At 43.1% G+C, this 19807-nt stretch overlaps 3 protein-coding genes across 4 annotated transcripts; 1 reads left to right on the top strand and 2 right to left on the bottom strand.

Annotated features, from left to right (window-relative positions):
• Window positions 1-2087: 2087 nt before the first annotated feature.
• psmd8 (proteasome 26S subunit, non-ATPase 8) lies at window positions 2088-5647 on the bottom strand. Its single transcript, XM_080053472.1, has 7 exons — window positions 5504-5647; window positions 4633-4705; window positions 4315-4417; window positions 3956-4121; window positions 3359-3459; window positions 3146-3257; window positions 2088-2923 (listed from the first exon to the last, which is right to left on the bottom strand). Exons 1-7 carry the CDS (start codon window positions 5606-5608, stop codon window positions 2786-2788), a joined length of 798 nt encoding a protein of 265 aa, XP_079909598.1. The 5' UTR covers window positions 5609-5647; the 3' UTR covers window positions 2088-2785.
• On the top strand, window positions 5616-8309 carry nup88 (nucleoporin 88). The gene has a single exon (XM_080053471.1). It carries the CDS (start codon window positions 5722-5724, stop codon window positions 7882-7884), a length of 2163 nt encoding a protein of 720 aa, XP_079909597.1. The 5' UTR covers window positions 5616-5721; the 3' UTR covers window positions 7885-8309.
• Window positions 8310-10671: 2362 nt separating this feature from the next.
• ehd2b (EH-domain containing 2b) lies at window positions 10672-19728 on the bottom strand. 2 transcript variants are annotated; one of them, XM_080053813.1, is made up of 7 exons: window positions 19262-19728; window positions 17494-17983; window positions 16771-16947; window positions 15157-15275; window positions 13583-13995; window positions 12915-13079; window positions 10672-12504 (listed from the first exon to the last, which is right to left on the bottom strand). In XM_080053813.1, exons 2-7 carry the CDS (start codon window positions 17712-17714, stop codon window positions 11953-11955), a joined length of 1647 nt encoding a protein of 548 aa, XP_079909939.1. In that variant the 5' UTR covers window positions 17715-17983; window positions 19262-19728; the 3' UTR covers window positions 10672-11952. The 2 variants fall into 2 exon arrangements, with proteins under 2 accessions (XP_079909939.1, XP_079909940.1); XM_080053814.1 differs by having other exon boundaries at window positions 15178-15275.
• Between the last annotated feature and the right edge of the window lie 79 nt (window positions 19729-19807).

Below are 19807 nucleotides of genomic sequence, written 5' to 3'. Positions count from 1 at the left end.
ATTTAACAATGACATCAGCCATTTTTGACATGTAAAACTCCAAATAATGTAATAACTCCTGAAAAATCTTGTCACAAAATGTGTCATATGTAGGCTAGTGTGTACAGTCCTATGTTCTGTAAATCTCAATATGACATGTAAAACTATATTAAATATTTTATTGTATTTTAACTGTTTTTAATTCAATTGATTGTACTGTATATTTTTCTGATTGTACGGTGTCCTTGAGAGTCGTGAAATGCGCCTTTAAACCTGCAGTGTGTAGAATTTTGGGTTTTATTTCCTAGCAGATTTTGTAGAAAGTAATTATAATATCCATAAGTACTTTTAATTTAGTGCATAATAGCTGAAAAAAACGTTTTGAATTTTTTTTCTCCCTTAAGGCCTTTGCACACCGGACGCGACGCGAATAAACGCAACGTAAAAGCGAATGTTTTGAAATGTGAATTTTGTCGCGTCCCACTTTAGAAGCGACGTCCCAGAAAAATCGAACTCAGTTCGAAAAAATAAAAAATGCAAATTCGCGATGCGAAATGACGGCGCTGGTGTGGAAGCTTGTATCGACTCTGTATACGTTCGTTAATAAACGGATTAATCGCACGAATAAAACGCGCCTGGTGTGCAAAGGCCTTTAGAAAGGGTCTCATATATGTCCATATTTCTGCATATCTTGGACCAAGGCCTAGTGCCGCCATCTTGAAAGTGTCATAGTTGGAATGTCATCAGGTGCATTGTTTGTTTAAAATTTAGAATTGTTCTTGTCCTTGAAGGCCACTGTAGCTTCTGTTATTATTCGAAAGGGTTGGGGTTGCCCAGGGAGCGTTGCATTCTAGAACTTTGTAGAACTTTCTTGATGATGTCATATTACACACTGCACCTTTAAATGAAATGTATTATTATTATTATTATTATTATTATTATTATTATTATTAATAAAATATGCGCATCTATCTGTTGCCCTACCTAGCTTCGGGTTTAATGAGCAACCAGGACGTCCCACCTCCAAAATACAAGTGGTGCATCGTAAGTGCAGAGAGATGCTCAGAGGCGTCATTAAAAAAAACATTCTCCGCAGAGAAGCGAGGGCCAGAGCGAAGAGAAGCAAGGCCATGGAACGCGAACGACTGTGGGCCAAATCAGAGCGAAGCCGCACCAACACCGCCAAACACAGGCTCAGGGAGAAACTGGCCAAGAAGTTAAAGGCCCGGCCTCAACAAACGGCTAAAGATACAGTCACGGACGGGCAAAGGAATTCACAGAAGCAAGATTGCATTGACAAGGAAGATGAACTTATCAAGAAACTGTGTGTACCATACTATACACCTGAATCAGACCAAGATGAAACTGGTGGCAATGTCGACGTCAAAATACGTCCACAAGAGGGCCCAGTAATGGAAACGGAAGACACTTCACCAGCTGGCCCACAAAACCCGGTACTTGAAGCATACTTTCCTCCAGATCCCGCTGTTAGGCGAAAGGAAAAAAGCCCACCCAAAGAGTTACCTCGAATCAAACCCAAGAAATATACGAGAACCTTCCCTACCAAAGAAGAGATGGATGAAATGAATGGCCAGGTTGAGAAAGTAGAACAGGAGCCAGACGACATCACACCCGCATTATCTCCTGAGTACGATTGGCTTCCAAATAGGCGAGTTACACATTAGACATTACACTATCAAGACGATGTATATACATGTTTTCGAGTAACATATACAATCTTATATGCAGAAAATCAGCACAAAAATTTTTTTTTTTGTTCTTACTTGTAAGTTCCTTTATTCTTTCATATGATATTGGTTAAGGTCAGTAAGTTACATCTTTGTCCATCTCATCCACAGGTACGATGAAAGCCACAAGTTCTCGAGTGAGCCTGCTTGGATCACCACGGCCAGACTGGCAGCTTGCTTAGCCCTCAGACAGACGCAGGGCCGACGAGAGTTCCTCCATTGAGAGAAGATAGTCAAAGTATTTGTCAAGTAAATAACTAACATTTTGAAATGTGTGAAGTTCTTGCAAATGAGGCTACTTACTTCTTCGTATGAATGTTAAAGTTGTGTTAAAAAAAAATGAAAAAGGCACTGTCAGTTCAAAAAGTTTTATTTTCTGAATCATTTATTGCAGACAAAGATTTGCATTGTAAGATCAACTGGATTACAAACTATCTAGGTGGGGAGGGGGAAGAGGCATTACCATTTAGAAAACACTCACAAACTTCAAAGGCCCCTCGCTAGGATACAAGGCAGGAGCAAAATCAAGTTTGTTGAAAAATCAAGAGTTGGCTTGAATAGATGTGGGGGGAGGGGAGGGGGGTTCAATTGTGTCCGTAGTTTTGTGTGATACTGGAAGGCAAAGTTGCAGGGTGGTGGTTGTAATTAAGCCAGAAGGGAATTAAATGTAGTTGCTGGACTAGTGTTATCAGCTGGGAATGATCCATTGAAAAACTCAACTTTTAATGTTGGACAGATGGAATCTTGGATAAAATTATTAACCAACATTTAAACCCTTTACTGTCACTACAGCTGGATATACACTGGCCATCTTTTAGTTTTGCTGCTAATCTTTTAAAATTAAAGCAAATGACGTGTAAGAAAACAGGGAAAATACATGTTGATAGATTTTTTGAGTCATGGGCAACAAATGAAGTCATATTCCTCAGGCGAACTGCATCGGAGCTGAGTATATGTAAACTGGATGGCCTGCCTGCGTGTATGTGTGTGCCTGTGTGTATGTGTGTGTGTGTGTCTGAGTGCGTCTGTACATGGTGGAGTGTGTTCCTGGGGGCGGATTACACAATCATTTCCAGCTGTCGTGCATATTCGATGACCTGCGTTGCCAGCTCTGTGGAGGGGATGTTCACGTCTTCTGTCCGCTGCTGCTGACTGCTGAAGGAGTAGTAGCCTTCAGGGCTCAAACTCCATCCCCGCTGAAATGACATTAAAAGAACAACTCAGCCTTGGCAATATTATTCTTTGTAGGCAAGAATCTAGGAAGGACATTTGCTTTCACAAGATCACAAGATTAAACTCCCATATTATTCAAATACAAATCAAAATACAAAAACTTTTTGAAATCGTGTCTGCAGAAATCTAATGTTTACTTCTTTCTTCTTCTACATAGAATTTATACTAAATCAAAATATACAAACCTTCTTGGCGTAATCTGTCATCTTCCTTGGGGTACTGAAGAAAAGCACACGGGTGGCTTCACCGAACTGGATCTGCTCATATGCTTTCTCTATGCAACCGGCGATCTCATCACTGCAATTAAAAGAAGAAGAAAAATATATAATTTTGTCAGCAAAATGCTTAACTCAAAAAAAGTGTAAAAATAATGAGAAGCATGGTTTATTGATTCTTACCGGATTGTGTCGAGCAGAATATCTATAAAAAAGGTGTAGCTCTCTGCAGGGATGTTGCCTTTGGCCAGAAATACCTTGTTGTAGCTTCCCTCCATCAAATACTGAAAAGGAAATGAGGAACTTGAGATGTTGGTATTTACTAACACGTTATTGACAGTGTTAAGGCCGTTTCAGACGGTAGGCGACATTCCGCTCGCGTTGTCGCCTGGCACCGCGGCTTCACTTTGCGCTCCCCGTGTGAAGTGACGGGCGGACGAGCGCGATTGTGATTTTTCAACCGCCGCGACAAAAAGATAAACAGTTCTCAACTTTTCCAACGGCTCCTACGAGCGCGCGCAAGCGTTCGACGAGCACGGAAGCGACAGTTCCACGGGAGTGCGCCCGCTTGTCGTGTCGCCTGACAGAATGCCGCGCCTTCTCTCTCCCCGCTCGCCTCTCCATTGACAATGCATTGCCAGGGGCGACAAACGCGTTCCGTCTGAAACGGCCTTTAATGTTATAAGTAATTAATGGATTCCACAGAGCCCTGCATTTATCAAGAACCAAAATAATCATTATGGAGGGAACTAGTCAAATAATTGCAGTAAATAGCGCTACCTGCTCTAAGGACACTGGGTGCCTGATGTAAACGTTGGTCTGAATATCCTTTGCGCTCAGTCTCTCCAGTTCTGTGTGAAACTCGGACACACGGTTCTGTGAGAGCAGGAAGAGCAGGTTCAGTCCCAGTAGCTGGTGCATGTAGGCGGCTTCTGGCAGTTCCTCCCTAAATGACAAATATTTAAAAAAAAATTGCTATTAGAAAAACGTAGTGAGCCGTGTATAACAATAACCCACTTGTTTTTCTTTTTTTTTTCTTTTACTTCTCTGTAGCACTTTGAGATTATAGTTATATAAAATGCATTACAAATAAAATGTATTATTATTATTTAGCATAAATAACTAAAAGGTGACTTTACTTGTAATCGAAGTAGTAACATTTTAGCTGGGCCATGTATCGTTCAAAGGATGGGATGTCCTTCTTGAGGATACTCCACAACGCTCCAATTTCAAGGACATCACCTGAAACACACACAGAAACAAATATGTCTTAGCAACAGATATATTGAGCGATTACTTTGCCAAACATTTCATTTAATTTTTCGTTTATTTATCCCGGAAAGATCAATTGAGGGGTGACCCTAATTTAAAATGATGTCGACCCTCATTTACAATGATGTCGAGTAAAAACACTAAGCCATGATTATAATGAATATTGTCTGTCCACATATACTTACGGGCTAAGATGAGCTGCTGCTTGGTGAGCGCGGACCCAGTGGTAGGTAAAAAGTTCAGCTCCAGTAACGAAATCTTGGGAGAAGATTGAAGAAAAGACAATTATTTGGTTTGGTTTGTTATATTTCCATTTCAGTTCATTCAAAATACAAAACTGAAAAGTAAATAATAACATGTCACCTCAATCACCAAAAGTCCCTCTTTATGAACTAGAATAGATTCTACCAGAAGCATGAAAGCCTTTTTCTTGTGTCATATAGTTTTTAATTTATTTATAATTAAATATTTAAAATATTTTTTGAATCTCTAGCATTACTGTCTTTTTTAAGTAGTAGATGATTGTGTTTTTTTTTTCGTTTTTGTCGGAAGCCGGATCTCTTTGTATTTGAGATAAATAAAAGGAACTTCTACTTAAAATATTTAAATAAATCCTTTATCATAACAGCTTTTATTAAGAGAGGTAAATTGATAGCAGGCAATAGCTAATGTTCGAGGGCAGTCTCGTTTAACTGTCATTCAAATGTTTATTTGAGAGTTAAAACTGTCTGACAGTACAATAAATAACATTGACATTAGCAACACTAGCCGTGATGATTTGCTTCCTGACACAAATCTCAAAGCGATTGAATAAAACACACTCACAAACTAAAAACACAAGTGGCTCATAGAAACTCCATGTTTTATCCCACAAGAGCAATACCATTGTATGTTTTCAAAGTTTACTTCATAGTAAGTCAACTCTTCACACACAACATTAGCATGGCTAGCCTAGGATAGCAACGTTAGCTACATTTGCTAAAGGCGCTGACGCTTCTAAAAAGGCAGTTTTCCTTGTTCGACTCTTAAAATCGAAAACACACACGTCTACTGTACCTTCAGCTTGCTCAGGAGATCACCACATTTGCTCAGGTTTGGGGTTTTCTTGTTCCATTCTGTTTTGAGTGTCTCGTACAGTCCCGCAGTCTCTTTCAACGCCATGGTGATTCTGCAAAATATACGACACCGGCCGACGGTTTACGTTAAATGACGTCGTAAAACACTCGCGGTTGCCATGGACCGTTTCGCCTGAAACCAACAGACGGCACATCAAGATGGCGGCATTCGGCGCTGAACGCTGGCTGAATGACTTACCAAACCACGGTATTTTCCAAAGAATACGGGTAAAGTTGGATTTGGACCGACACTCAAATGAAAGGGGGATAACTAAAAACCTCACCTTTTGTTTGGGTGGGGACTTTTTTGTGTGGGACGACGCCGACCGCGTGTTTTACACCACGAACCTGCGACAGCTAAACTCGGATGAGAGTGGCGATACTAGCGGGAACTATCAAACCTTGCTGTGCATTAACCCTCCGCTATTCGACGTGTGCCATGTGTTGCTCAGTCCCACGCAGCAGCATGTTGCCTTGGTCGGGCAGAGGGGCGTCTCGGTGCTGGAGCTGCCTCAGCGCTGGGGCAAGAGGTCCGAGTTTGAGGGCGGAAGGAGCGAAATCAACTGCAAGACCATACCGGTGGCGGAGCGCTTCTTCACCAGCTCCCCGTCCGTGAATCTACGTCAGGCGGCATGGTACCCCAGCGAGACGGACGAGCCCCATCTGGTGCTGCTGACATCCGACAACACCATCAGGTTTTACAGCCTGAAATCGCCCCAGACGGTGGCCAAAGTCTTGTCTGTGTCGCAGTCTGAAGATGACAGCAGCGTCCATCCTCCAACCCGCTCATTTGCAGCGTCTCTGGGTGAGATAGCGGTGGCCTTTGACTTCGGGCCGATTTCATCCTCTCCCCGTAAGCTAGCAGGACAGTCCTCCAAAGAACATTTCGTCTACCCGCTGTACATCCTCTACGAGAACGGGGAGACCTACCTGAGCTACACGAGCCAGTCAAACGGGGTGAGTCTTTCTAAACCCGTGGGACCCCTGCCCATGTATCCAGCAGCGGAGGATAACTATGGCTACGACGCTTGTGCCATTCTGTGCCTGCCGTGTTTCCCCAGCATCCTGGTCATCGCCACGGAAACAGGAACGCTGTATCACTGTGTGGTGCTCGAGTCGGAAGAAGAGGAGGAGACCCGGGCGGTGGAGAAGTGGATTCAGGGCACGGACGCGGTGCCGGCTCTGTATGTGTTTGAATGTGTCGAACTGGAGCTCACCCTCAAAGTAGCAACGGCAGAGGACGAAGAGCTCCAAGAGTTTGATTTCACTTGCCCCATAAGGCTGCACCGGGACCAGCTGTGTCAGCACCGGTACCACTGCACCCACGAGGCAGGCGTGCACAGCGTGGGGCTCATCTGGGTCAACAAGCTGCAGAAGTTCCTCCAGTCGGGCGAGGAGGACAAGGACAGTCTCCAGGAGCTAGCAGCCGAGAAGCGCTGCATCGTAGAGCACATCCTCTGCACCAGACCCCTCCAAACCAGCCAGTCCGCTCCGGTTCACGGCTTTTTGATTGTGTCCGATCTTTCCTTGGGCGCCACTATGGTCTGCATCACCAGTGCATACGAGTGCATCCTGCTACCCGTCCTGAGCTCCATACGCCCCCCCTCTCCTCCCCTGCTGTGCTCCCATCCGGGTCTGGGCTCCGATAGCTCGCCTCTCCGTGGGCTGGCAGATGACTCTTTTGAACAGCACATTCGCAACATCCTCGCACGGGGCTCCACCAACCCTCTGGTGCTTAAAGCCGGGAACAAGGACGCCTCGCCGCAGCCCCAGGAGTGTCTTCAGCTGCTCAGCAGGGCCACGCAGGTGTTCAGAGAGGAGTACATTCTGAAGCAGGACATGGCCCGCGAAGAGATGCAGAAGCGGGTCAAGCTGCTGACGGGACAGAAGAACCGGCAGCTGGAGGAGCTGTCCATGTGCACGGAGGAGAGGATGAGCCTACGAGAGGCCGCCGAGAGGTTGGCGGACAAGTACGAAGACGCCAAATATCGCCAGGAGGCCACCACGAACCGGGTGAAGAAAGTGCTGGGCAGCCTCCAAAGCAAACTGCCCATTCTGTCCAACAGCGAGAAGGACATGAAGAAGGAGCTGAAGACCATCTGCGACCAACTGAAGCACCTGGACAACTGCATCAAGCAGGTGAACATGAAGATGGAATACCAGAAGACACAGGTGGACAAGGACGTTCCTGTCGCCAAGACGACGGTGTCCCTCAACGTGCAGCAGAAGAAGGTGGTGCAGGACGTCCTGAGAGAGCAGGGACAGCAGATAGGAGACATGATGAAACAGATCAAAGACGTTAAAAATCATGTCAGTTTCTAAGCACTGCAGAACATTCCAGATTGTTTTGGAAAGAATTGGGGGGAAAATGATTTTAAGTTCTCTTTTGAATGCTGTGTTGAATCAGCGTTTTGGATGAGAACTAAGTCATAAGTTGATGGAACATGTTTGGAATGGGACTTTTGAATAGAAAGATATTTTACATACACTTACATGACTATCTTTGCTATAACATGTTGTTTGTCTCTTACTAGGGATACACTAGGTTTGCCCTCCTGTCTTGCCTAACATTTTGCATATGTTTTACATGAGTGTTTCTACATGTTAAAAGGGGTTAGAGTCCGTGATTGAGAGCATAGAAATGCCAGGTATCTGAAGTTAAAATGGGAAATATTTTGAGCATACATTTGGCATTTATATTTTCAATGTGGTTTGTTTATTGCTTGGATTAATAATAAAATGTCAACTTTGAATTGTAACGGTCTGTACTCATTTGTGAGAAATGATATCAGTTACATCAATTATTTTTCTCAAAGATCTTCACTAAAATAAATGTATATAAAAACATAAAGGTACAACAACATTTAGGTAAACATCACATTTGTGTAGTCTATTTTTATCATCTGTAGTTATACATTATATTTACATAAATTAAAAAGTTATGGGTTGCTGTAATTGTTCCCTCATAGACATGAAAGGTCAAAATTGAGGAGCCAACTACAACTATATAAAAACGTTTCCATCAGGAATATAAGGTAAATAAATAAAGGTTCTTGATTTGAAAGGGAATACATACATGAACCCAAAAAAACAAAAACAATATTCCAAATATTTCTTTAAATTTTGTTAACCCTTTTATTTGTTAAACACCATATTGTAACTGACTGACTGCTGTAGCCTGTTAATAGTTTGGGGTGAACAATAAAATAACAAATGTTTTTTGTGCCCACATCATGGATCACTTTAGGGCCAGTTTGGACAGGACAAGACAGGGGGAACTTTTTCAAAATACACAATACACAGTACTCTTGGTTTGAAAAATGTGGATTATGGGTCAAAATCGCCCAAATAGGATTTCGTTTTCAACACTAAAAATCTTGGCCGGATATAGTAGACATTTGGGTCTTTCTAACCATCCTCAATCCGGCCACAAGAATCGGGACATCCTAAATCTTTTTTTCTACCATACTAAATAGCAGATACTAGTATGGGTATTAGAATGCAGGGTTGGTTTGAAAAAGTGTGAACCTCTCCTTTATGCCTCCAGTCTGCCATCTACAGTTAGACATTGTAGCTTACACTTTAAATCCAGAGTTGCCAGGAATCCTGCATCCACCAGATGTCACCCGTCTCCACAGTTACTGACCTCAGTTTTTTTTGTTTTTTTTCCCATGGACGGATTTTCTGGTGAGGAATTCCCCACGTAAACACACAGTGACGTACACGGAGACCCCGGGTTCTGTTGAGTAAGCTTCATTGTTGGGGATGTCTGATGGTGGTGGGGAGGCCTTGCTGTATGTTTGGCCTGTCTACAAGTTTGACCCTGTTACTATGGCAGCACTGTGTAGCTTGATTTGAGGGGCCAATGTTTGAGATGGTTTTATGACTCAGCAGCATCACTGTCTAATTATGTCACTGAGGAGCTTTGTTCAAAACTGCTATGGGGATTTTTTTTATTCTACTCTTCAATATGGCATCATTGGCAATAAGCCAGGATATTTTCTTTCTAGACAAAACACTATATATCAATCTGATCATTCCTGCTGTTCTTCGTCAATCCATGTCACCTCACTTGCCTATTTTCCACACTACACCTCCCTCTGTTTCTCTCTCTTTATACACAGGAGAGGGTGTGGTGTGTGTATAGTGCTGCAGGTCTGGCTCAAGAATTTCTCCAAATAGGGGGATGGATGTTGTTGAAGTTCTTTCATAAAGGTACAGTGTCTAGATCCTGTTCGTGAGCCTAAAGGAAACTTAGCGGACCCTAGGAAAAGCAGATATTAATAACTCCATGGGCCAACCCACCACATTCTTCACATGTGAGTCACTGTAAACCAGCGGGCTTGAAGGGAAAAGGCTGCGTTCGTTCGCTGCCTCTGTTTCTCATTTGTGTTTCTTTCCATGGAGGAGTGGAAGGCGGGGAAGGCCACCCCCTTTTCTTCGGCGAACCTTAAAAGCCTCCTGTGAACACACAGTTCAACACAGGACACATACTGTATTGATTCATGCCTAGGCTATATCACATTAATTATGCCTATAGTGTATGTCTTAATAGATGACTCTGGATGAAAAACTAAAAAGACTTACAAGTATGTTAGCGAGAGAGTGAATGCAGAACTAAACAGTTATGTGGGGGAGTTGGTTGAACTAACTCAACTGTGTGTGTGTGTGTGTGTGTGCGCGCATGTATGTGTGTGTGTGTGTGTGTGTGTGTGTGTGTGTGTGTGTGTGTGTGTGTGTGTGTGTGTGTGTGTGTGTGAGAGAGAGTGAGTGTGTGAGAGTGTGAGAGAGAGAGAGAGGCATAGGGAAAGGCTTAGGATGGAATGAGGGGGGAGAGAGCTTTGGAAAACGGTGGTATGGGTACTTGGCAAGGGAGCGTGTGACTCACTGTTTATCTGGTCTGTCACTGAGAGACCAGATGAGCGCGATAGAAAAGAAAATCTTGTTAAAAGAGTTCCTTTATTAAAAGCATTCAGCCATTAATTCAGGAACCCTGTGCTTTATGTTTATAAGAAAGGTATTTTAAATGGCTTTTAGTTCACTGACTCTTGTCTTTACTTTGTCTACAGTTTGACTTGCAAAAAGGAAGGGGTCACTAAAGAGACAAAGCACAGTCAGGGAACTTTATTTGGTTACAATAATAGTTTACATAAGAACAGTTGGTGGAGTTGTGTACAGTAGTCAGTAAGATATCATTCAGTTTAGTTGGATCATCAGCTTGTCATGTTGTTTTTGAACAACTGAGGTCTTGCTCTTGCACACACCGTACAGAACAACAGAGACAATTACAAAAATAATATATAAAACGTACGCACAAAAGTGTGGCATGTAAAAGCTTCAAAGTGAAATGCAATCTGGTTATTAATACATTTGCGCTTGCCCTTTTATTTTTTGTTAAAAACGCTATAAACAAATCATTTGAGCAATACATAGTCTTTGCAAAATAAAGTTGTAGATGATGATACCCTCATTGGAATGAACAGACCTGAAAACGGCAAAGTCCTACAAATGATCCCCGACATAATACTGTGCTGCTCCAGTCTACTCACTGAAGGAATGTGGACTTAAAATGATTTTAAGAAAAATAATCAACTTCTCTGCTTTCAGTCAAATACAGTATATGTTGAATACTGCTTGCTTCAGGGTGTGCCTGCCTTTAGTTACTTCTGCTTAGAAAACACAAATATATATAATTTTTTAAAGCTCATTATAAAAAGCAAACTTTCAGGAGGGGTAAGCAACCAGACCCGTGTGACTTTTTAACACATTATTGTTTTGGTGCAAAAGCCCTTGTTATAGTCTCAAAGTATCAGCTTACACTTTTAATACAGTGTTCCATTGTTCAAGGCCAAAATCACCCTGCGTTCCAAATCGCATACTCTTGCTTTTTTGTATGCTCCATACTACAGCTGTCTGATCATAAAAAGTATGTAGTTTGCATGTACAATTGGGACATACTTTTACTTATTTATTTCATCATAACATCGTTCCTTGATCTTGCCTCTTACTTATATATCTGTTGCATTGCTGGTTGAGAGGCTCCATTGATGTGACGTAACTTCCACTGCGTAGTGGATTGTGGGTCAGAACAACCATAAGGCATGCCGATTTCCACACTAAAAGTTACGACTGGATGTAGTTGGGCATCCGGGTATTTTTTAAGCACGCTGCATCTGACCACATCCTAAATCTTTTTCTACCACACTAAATAGCAGGGGAAGTATGGGGATTGGAACGCAGCCTTAGTCTCAAAAGGAAATGTTGATTGCGGTACTTACACCATTTTGTCATGGGTCTGGGGGGGGGGAAAACAAAAAGCAAATAACAAACAGTAGCATAAGTGCGACAGAGAAGAGTCTATCTCAGCTCCATGGAACTTGGTGACAATCTCTAAATATCCGAACCCTTCTGCCTGCGTTTGGAGGGGGGGATCAGGCGGTTGGGCAGCTCCGGGGGCAGCCCATGGCCCTCCAGCTTGACCTCGATCAGATGGCTGGCCAGGGCAAACTCCTCATCATCCAGCATGCCATCGTGGTCCACGTCCGACAGCTTCCAGATGCGCCCGAGCACCGAGTTGGGCAGGCGGGAGCTCACCATCCAGTCCTTAGCCTTGATGCCGCTCAGCTTGCCCTCGTTGGGCGCCAGGTTGTAGAAGATCTCGTCGTATTTGGGCTTGTCCTTGTTGACCACCCACTCGTTCTCCTCGTCCTCCCCGGCCTCTCCGTTCTCCTCAGCGAAGGGGTCCCCCTCTGCGAAGGGCCCGGACCGGGAGCCGATGAAGGCCCCGCCCTGCACGCCCGGCTGGTCCCCGGCCTCCAGCTCCTCCTGCCGCAGCAGAGGCATCAGCTTGGAGATGTCCGCCGACAGCAGCTCATCCAGGGCCGCCATCAGGTTAGGCTTCATGGTTTTGAACTTGGTGAAGTCGTGGACCATCAGTTGCTCCTGTAAAAATGGAAAAGAAAAATGTGTTAATTAGCACATTTGCATTTTTATTTAAAGGTCACTTATTCTTTAAAATGCACCATAGTTTTTCAATATTAATATGGGTCACCAGACTCCTAAAGTATGAGGGGAAAAAAAACACTTTCTTTCTCGACCTCAACTTTTTTCTCAGACCTCAACTCAGACAGGGCTTTTTGGAAGGCGGGGCTTAGAGTAGAAAATGTAGTGTTTTTTGGAGACTACATCATGTTTCTGTACGGTTCTAGTAGAAACCCAAATTACAAATTTGAAACTGAAAATGAACACATTATGTTCAAATTTTGACTCAACTGTTTTAAGAAAATGTTATGGAGTAGTTTTCACATAACTGCCTCTAAGATGTTCCCATTAGAGAACACTCACAAACTAACCTGCATTTTAGCACAATCTGGGAAGTCTCCAGCAGAGATGTTGTGCTGCAGTTGGATCTTGGAGAAAATGACAGGCAACTGGTAGATGAGGTTCTTCTTCTTGTTGTCCTTCCTGAAGACCGACGGCATCTCCTGCTTCAGATGGCTGATGATGTGGGCATGGACCTGGGGATATTATTGAAAACATAGCAACTTATTTTTACAGCAAGGTTTTGACAACTAATCTTGTGTAATTAATAAAGAGTGCAGTAATGCCAACCTGTCTGCAATCATTTTAAGGTCACTTATTAATCAAAATCATAATATTTGTTCAACATTAGTATAGGTCCCACGGTGTGTCTCGAGATTCCAAAAGTCATAGAAAAAACAAACCTCTCTGAAAACCTGTGTTCAAAAACCCCAGGGACATTTCTCTCTCCTTATGACATCATAACAAGATAAGCCATGCCCCTGCATTAGATTTGGAAGGCGGGGCTTAAAGAGACAGGCTCAAAAATGGAGTGTTTCAGATTGAGGCTTAAAAAAGGAGCTTCAGCAATGGCAATGGAGAATTATCAAGTGTTATGGACACAACACCATGAAAACTATTTCTAGTAAAAACACAAATTACACATTTTCAACCTTAAAATAACATTGCTGACATGACGTAAAAGAAAAATTCCCCTCACCCTAACCAGGCGCGCCCTCTTGACCAGGTCGTTGAGTTTGCGCAGCGCTGCGTTGCGCGGAAGGTTCTGGATGTCAGAGAACAGATCCTCCTCCTCCAGCTCAAACAGCTTCCGGTTGTCTGCCACCATCAGCGGCTCGGACCAGAAGGAACCGATGTAGACGCGTAGGACTTCCGGGGTGCAGAACACTTTCCCCAAGGACCACATGAGAGCTCCGTACACGCGCATCAGCTGCTGGGTGCCCACCATGTCCGCCTTGTTTAGCACCACGCGCAGCTTGTCTTCGTTGCCTTTCAGGGCTCCGATGGCCTCCGCAAACTCGTCTGAGATCTCCAGTTTATGGGCGTCAAACAGCAGGATAATGCGGTCCACTCGCTCCGCAAACCAGCGCAGCACAGCGGGGAAGTCATAGCCTGTTTGGATAGAGATGTATAGGGTTGAAGGGTTGAAGAACTCAGATGTGTATACTATTAACCTAGATTTGAAGTTTGCACACAATTAAATGAAGGGTAAGGAGAGGGGAGAAGGTCGACACAGACACAAACTCTTCGCAGCTCTTTTTGTGTCCGTCAAAAAAATCCAGTAACATTGGGCAGGCCTTCACTTTATGCAAGATTCCACATGGTTAAGACTATTTTCAACATGTAAAAAACCTTCTTGAATTAAATATTTAAACATATTTTCATAATTTTCATCAACATAATCATACTCAAATTCAATTAAATTCACCCAAATAACAAGAAGCACATCACTTATCTTTTGTGGTAGAGAGAAAGTTTTGGTTTTTATCAACCTTACATTATCAGATATTCATCTCAAAATGTCCTTCCAATGGACTTAAAAAGCACTATCTAAAAACTTTGCTGTATAGTCTTTTCAAAAACACTATGTCCCAGTTATTCTGGATAACCCAAAAACATCACTGTGAATAGTTTGCATTGGCATAACTCCTTAACCAATGAACAGTTTGGATTATCCAGGGAACATTATTTCTAGAAAGACATGTTAATACTGTTTTTTGATATAGCTTTGAGCCCCGCAATCCATTCACCTCCATTGTGTTAGAGTGGGGTGAGAAATCTCATAGATAAATATTTCAAAATCATCGTCATATTGAACCAGAACTTTCTGCGTAGTACCACAAGTTTTAAGCAAAAAAGAAATTCTCATAATTTTTTGGATGCACTGACCATTTAAATTGTTAGTTGCTCATGCAGACGGACTTGAGTTACGATGGGTTACTTAAAGCACTGATGAATAGATCAGTTCAAAACTGCTGCTGTGAGATGATGTCTTCAGTTATTTATTTCTCAACGGCACATTCCTTGCGATGTGCTCAGAAATGCTCCGTCTATCTCTCTCTCTGTTCGTGATTAGGATTTCATGGCTGGCTCTGTGAAATGCCAAGATGTTTTTTTTTCTTTCTCGCTGCTGCCAAGTGTTATTGTGACAGAGTGGTCCCATGGGTTAGCAGGGCGATGCCAAGGAGGAGATGGAGATGAGTTTTGTGAGGCGATGGCTTGAAGGCTTGTATGTGTCTCTGCGGGCCCCCCCTATATGTCCCCTCTCCTCACCTTTACCGTGGCCCTTCTCACCTCGGCTGACTTTCTGCTTGGCACCGGACAGGATCCCCGGTGTGTCGATGATGCTGATACTCTCCAGGACTTGGTTGGGAATCTGGGCGCATTGGAACCTGGTATTTTTTTTTTCATCGGTAGACAAGAGAGAAAAATCACATCACATACACAGTGGGTGCTAGGATGGTTAGAGGGGAAAGAAGGGGCGACTAGTAACTATGAGGTTGCTGGTTCAATCCCCTGGCACAGGACACCGGACAGGAGGGTGTTAGTTGTAAAACTAGTGGTGGTTGGTATGACATCTACGGTCCCCACAATCTCTACCATTGTGTCCTTGAGCAAGACACTTAACCCCAAAACGGCTCCAGGGGCGCTGTACTATGGCTGACCCTGCGCTCTGACCCCTCCGAAGTGTGGTAACATGAGAGGGGTTATGCGAAAGACAAATTTCAATGTGGCCTTTGAGCAATACAGCAGTTTTGAACTTTAATGCATGTCATGCACGTAATGACAAGTTCAGAGAGGTCACTTGTGTTTGAAACACGTCAACGCATATGGAAAGAATCTAAATTATCTGAAAAATTGTTAACGCTTATGATCTATGGAGCAGATTGGAAGCTGGCCTCTGTAAAGCCCCTGCCCCTCCCATGGCGGGCCATTGTGTGCGAGCTAGCCCCTCTCATTGCTTTGGGCTTCCTGAAGGAAAATGACCACTTCTGCCAGAATCAAACAATAAGGGTTCGCTAACGATGTGTGGCTTAGAACAACAACAGCACTTCCTTTAGCTCATGAGCTTAACGAGCCCAGTGGTCCCCAGAACAGGAAGTCAACGCAAATGCGCTGGAAAACACACACACTCAACCACACACACACACACACACACACACACACACACACACACACACACACACCGTGGAGGGAGAGGGGAAAATATGTCATCAGAAGACTCATGTCGGAGCCCCACAAACAGTAGTACCGTATGTTCAAGGTCAGGGTCAGGGTCAAGGTACGTAAGTCCGCAAAGTGGAACATTTTCTTCTGCTTCTCATGTCAATTCTGACCTGCGTGTTCATATTTCTAGAAGTACTTTTAGAACAGTACTTTATTGTATTCCAAGCCACTTCGAACACCAACTAAACTTAGTTTTTCCATCAGTGGAAAAACATACACTATAAATCTGGCAGCCCAGACAGGTAAACAAGAGTAGAGGAAAGAACCGGAGTGTTAAGGTTTTTCTCTAAGGTTCCCTATAAGCCTCCGAAAAGCCTGTGACTTCATTTGTTTGTCTTTCCCCCGAGGGGCCATGGAGCCCTCTGACCTTATCTTTGAAACTTGCGTACATTGCTGTTCCTGTCTTGAGTATATTCGCTTTCATCACCCTCTCCGGCAATATCTCTCCCTTTCTCGGTTTTTCCACAAATAAGGCAAGTTCCTCCCTGCTCCGAAATTTGGCACAGGCACATGAAATTCCAAAGAACTCAAAAACTTTTCTGTTATCTCTCTTGTTTACCCCTGTTGGCTTCTCTCTCACACAGGGCTGTTGCACTGATATGAAGCAGCTTTTAGTGGAATCATTGCACAACACAGTGTGAATGGAACTGTTGCACTCACCTGTTGAGGAAGGTGTTTCCGAAGGGGTTGAGTTTGCGGAAAGGCTTGTTGGGGTCGACGATCAGGGCATTCCCGGGGATGACGCCCTCCACCTCCCCGTGCATGATGGCAGTGAAGCAGTCGGTGGTGGGTTCAGGGCCCACCCTGCTTCCAGGAATATCCTGCTCCAGTAGATACCTGTCAGTCACAACATGATTGTTATGACGCTGGTTAGATACACTTTGCAATCACACAACATTGCAAGCACCAAAATCATCAAAATCCTTTTAACTATGTACTTTAGGGAGTGAGTTGCATGATAGTAGGAATCTGAAAAGAGTTAGGCATATGTATCAATCCAAATTAAAGATATTGTCATATAAGTTTGAGAAACTTCACAGAAATTCAGTTCAGATGAGATGGGCTATATGCTCTGGTTCTTATGACACATCAAGTATTTCGGACCAATCATTGATAGGTCTCTGCCAGAACTTTCTATAAAAACAATGAATGTTGCCATGGAGACCACTTGACATGGCCACGCCCACAGTCCTGTCAAAGATTCTAGACAGTAAAAAAAGCATTATTTTAAGTTTTATAATACTTATGCACATTTATTTCCAATCAGAGTTTTGGAAAAGCTTATTGAGACATCCAACTTTGATATCATATATTGATTTTGACTATTTCAAACCAGGTTTTCAGAGGCTTTAACAGATTTGATGCAGAACCATAATGTCTTACTTGACGAACGTGGTCTTTCCAGTGGAGTACTGTCCCACCACCAGCACCATGGGCTTGTTATCGAAGTCTGCATCTTCCAGACTGGGAGAGTGGAAGTCATGGAAACCGTAGTACTGCTCCAGGGGCAGCAGCTTGGTGCGGTAGAGGGACTTGAGTCCTTCTGTCACAGTGCGTATCACCTCGGGAGCTTTCTTCACATTTTTCCGCCCCCAGCGTGACATGTTGATTGACTTAACAATAGAGTAGGATAGGGAGCTGATTCTTTAGAAAAATCAGTGTCACAGATTGTGTCTGTTGTTTTGAAGATGTATTTCCTCTCTGAACCTGGAAAAACTCTTCAGGTGCTTCCTGTATTTGTGCGAGCACTGATCACTTGTCCTTGGAACCTCGTCTGCACACGCCAAGGGGGACCGATAGGGCTTGCTTTTATGTTTGAAGTCTGGGTTCTTCCCTATTTGAAATCAGTTGTCACACTGATAACGTTTCACCCCTGAAATGTGGACAGAGAAGGAGATGAGTGGGAGAGAAAATGAGGTTAATCAAGATGGCAAAAGTTGACTCATAGCTCTTGCATGCAGTCGGTGATAAAACTTTGCCACAATAACCTAGAGTAAGGATGTGGAATCTGGAGTAAGTTTCAGCCCTTGGGGAGTCTGCCAGGCATTGTCAGAGCATGCACGGAAAAAAGTTGGTGTTCACGCTGGAAAAACTTGCAAAACCCTGTAGCCCCTGGCCTGAGTTAGGATTTTGCACATAGGCACAACAGAGCTCATTTATTTTCATTTTAAGCGTTGAAATGAGCCAGACATTCCTTTTATCATCTGCAATTCCTTTTAAGTGGAACATGAAATACTTCCATGAGCCCAATGTACATGTAAGGTAAAGACTTTCTAGAGGGACGTGTATACATGGAAAAAAAACTATGCTACGCTTGAGTAATGATCTTTTTTTTCTTTCTTTCTTTTTTTTAACCAGAGTGTATATACACAGAAACACTGGATTAGGGGTTGAGGGCACATCTAATTATAAGAAGCAGACTGACACAAAGGCACAGAGGCAAGATACGCGTCCGCACACGTTAAATCATCTGTGGAAATCATTCCTCTTTTAAATCCCCTTTTGAACAAGAATATGAAAAAAAAAGAAGAAAAAAAAAAGAAAATTCCCAGAAGTTGAATATGCAACAAAGTCCTGACATGTCACAAGACCCAGTGTGGAAAATGTTTGTGTCAAAATGGCGAACCCAAGACATAATATTTGATTCAACCTCCATTACATACTGTACACAAAAGTATACAAAATCTGCTTTCACGGCTTACCCTTGAGACTTCATGTTTTTTTTTTTTGGTTTAGACTCCGGGATTTAATTTCTTAACTTTAAAGAGGAGTGGAAAATGGCTCGTGGGGTTTTTCGAACACCACAATTGCGACACAGTTTTGAACTTAGATCCAGAAATGTAACATGCAGCAGCAACAAGTGTCAAGGGAGTCATAATTTAATAATATCCAGATTAAGAAATGGAAAACACTGATCAGAAAGACTATCGAGCATAAGAACGTTTCCTTTTATATAAATACTAAAGCTATAAACTGGGACATTTGCACTCACCAAATGCAATGAAGGCACAGTTTCCTCTACTGTATCAAAAACTGGCTATCTTTGAATAACAATGTAAAAAAAAAAAAAAATGCAGAATTGACAATATAGTTGCTGGACTAAAATTTCAAATACAACCTGAACTTAAAAGTACGATAAATAAATATTTACCCAGATTATTATGGAGAAAAGAACAGATTTCTTCCAAGCACAGCAGTCCGTGATCTCTCTTTCTCTCTCTCCAGTCTTGCCCTCTGGAGTTTGGAAAAATATTTGGACTTGAGGAGACAAAAAACAGTGAGTCTCTTCTTGGAGGAGCTGCTGCTACATGTACGGGTGTGTATACCTCTGGCAGCAAATAGGAACCTTCAGCCCAGCGCCAACCCAGCCAGATAGAGGAATCCTTCTTCTCCAAAAAGGGTTTTAATGTATTTCAGATGAGCTCCGAAATTTTTGGCCAAGGATCCTTATTTTCTGTGCTTGCTTAAAAGAGAGCATAAGGCAAACTCTCAAGACACCCAGCCACAGACGGCACTCTGAGGATAACTTTTCTGTCTTACTTTATGCTTGCTGCTTCTCCCCTCTATTTTTCAATGCACCTCCTCTTCCAGTGATGCTTAGCAACGCTGGGCAGCACAACACAATCTGCTCGGGGCAGGGATGCATCGAGCTGTGGTCAGAGGGCGTGGACCAAGAGGAGAGAGAGAGAGGGGAGGG

The sequence above is a fragment of the Ammodytes marinus genome, assembly GCF_949987685.1.
Source record: "Ammodytes marinus genome assembly, chromosome: 3".
NCBI lineage: Eukaryota > Metazoa > Chordata > Actinopteri > Uranoscopiformes > Ammodytidae > Ammodytes > Ammodytes marinus.
This window is presented reverse-complemented; position numbering and strand designations above follow the sequence as displayed.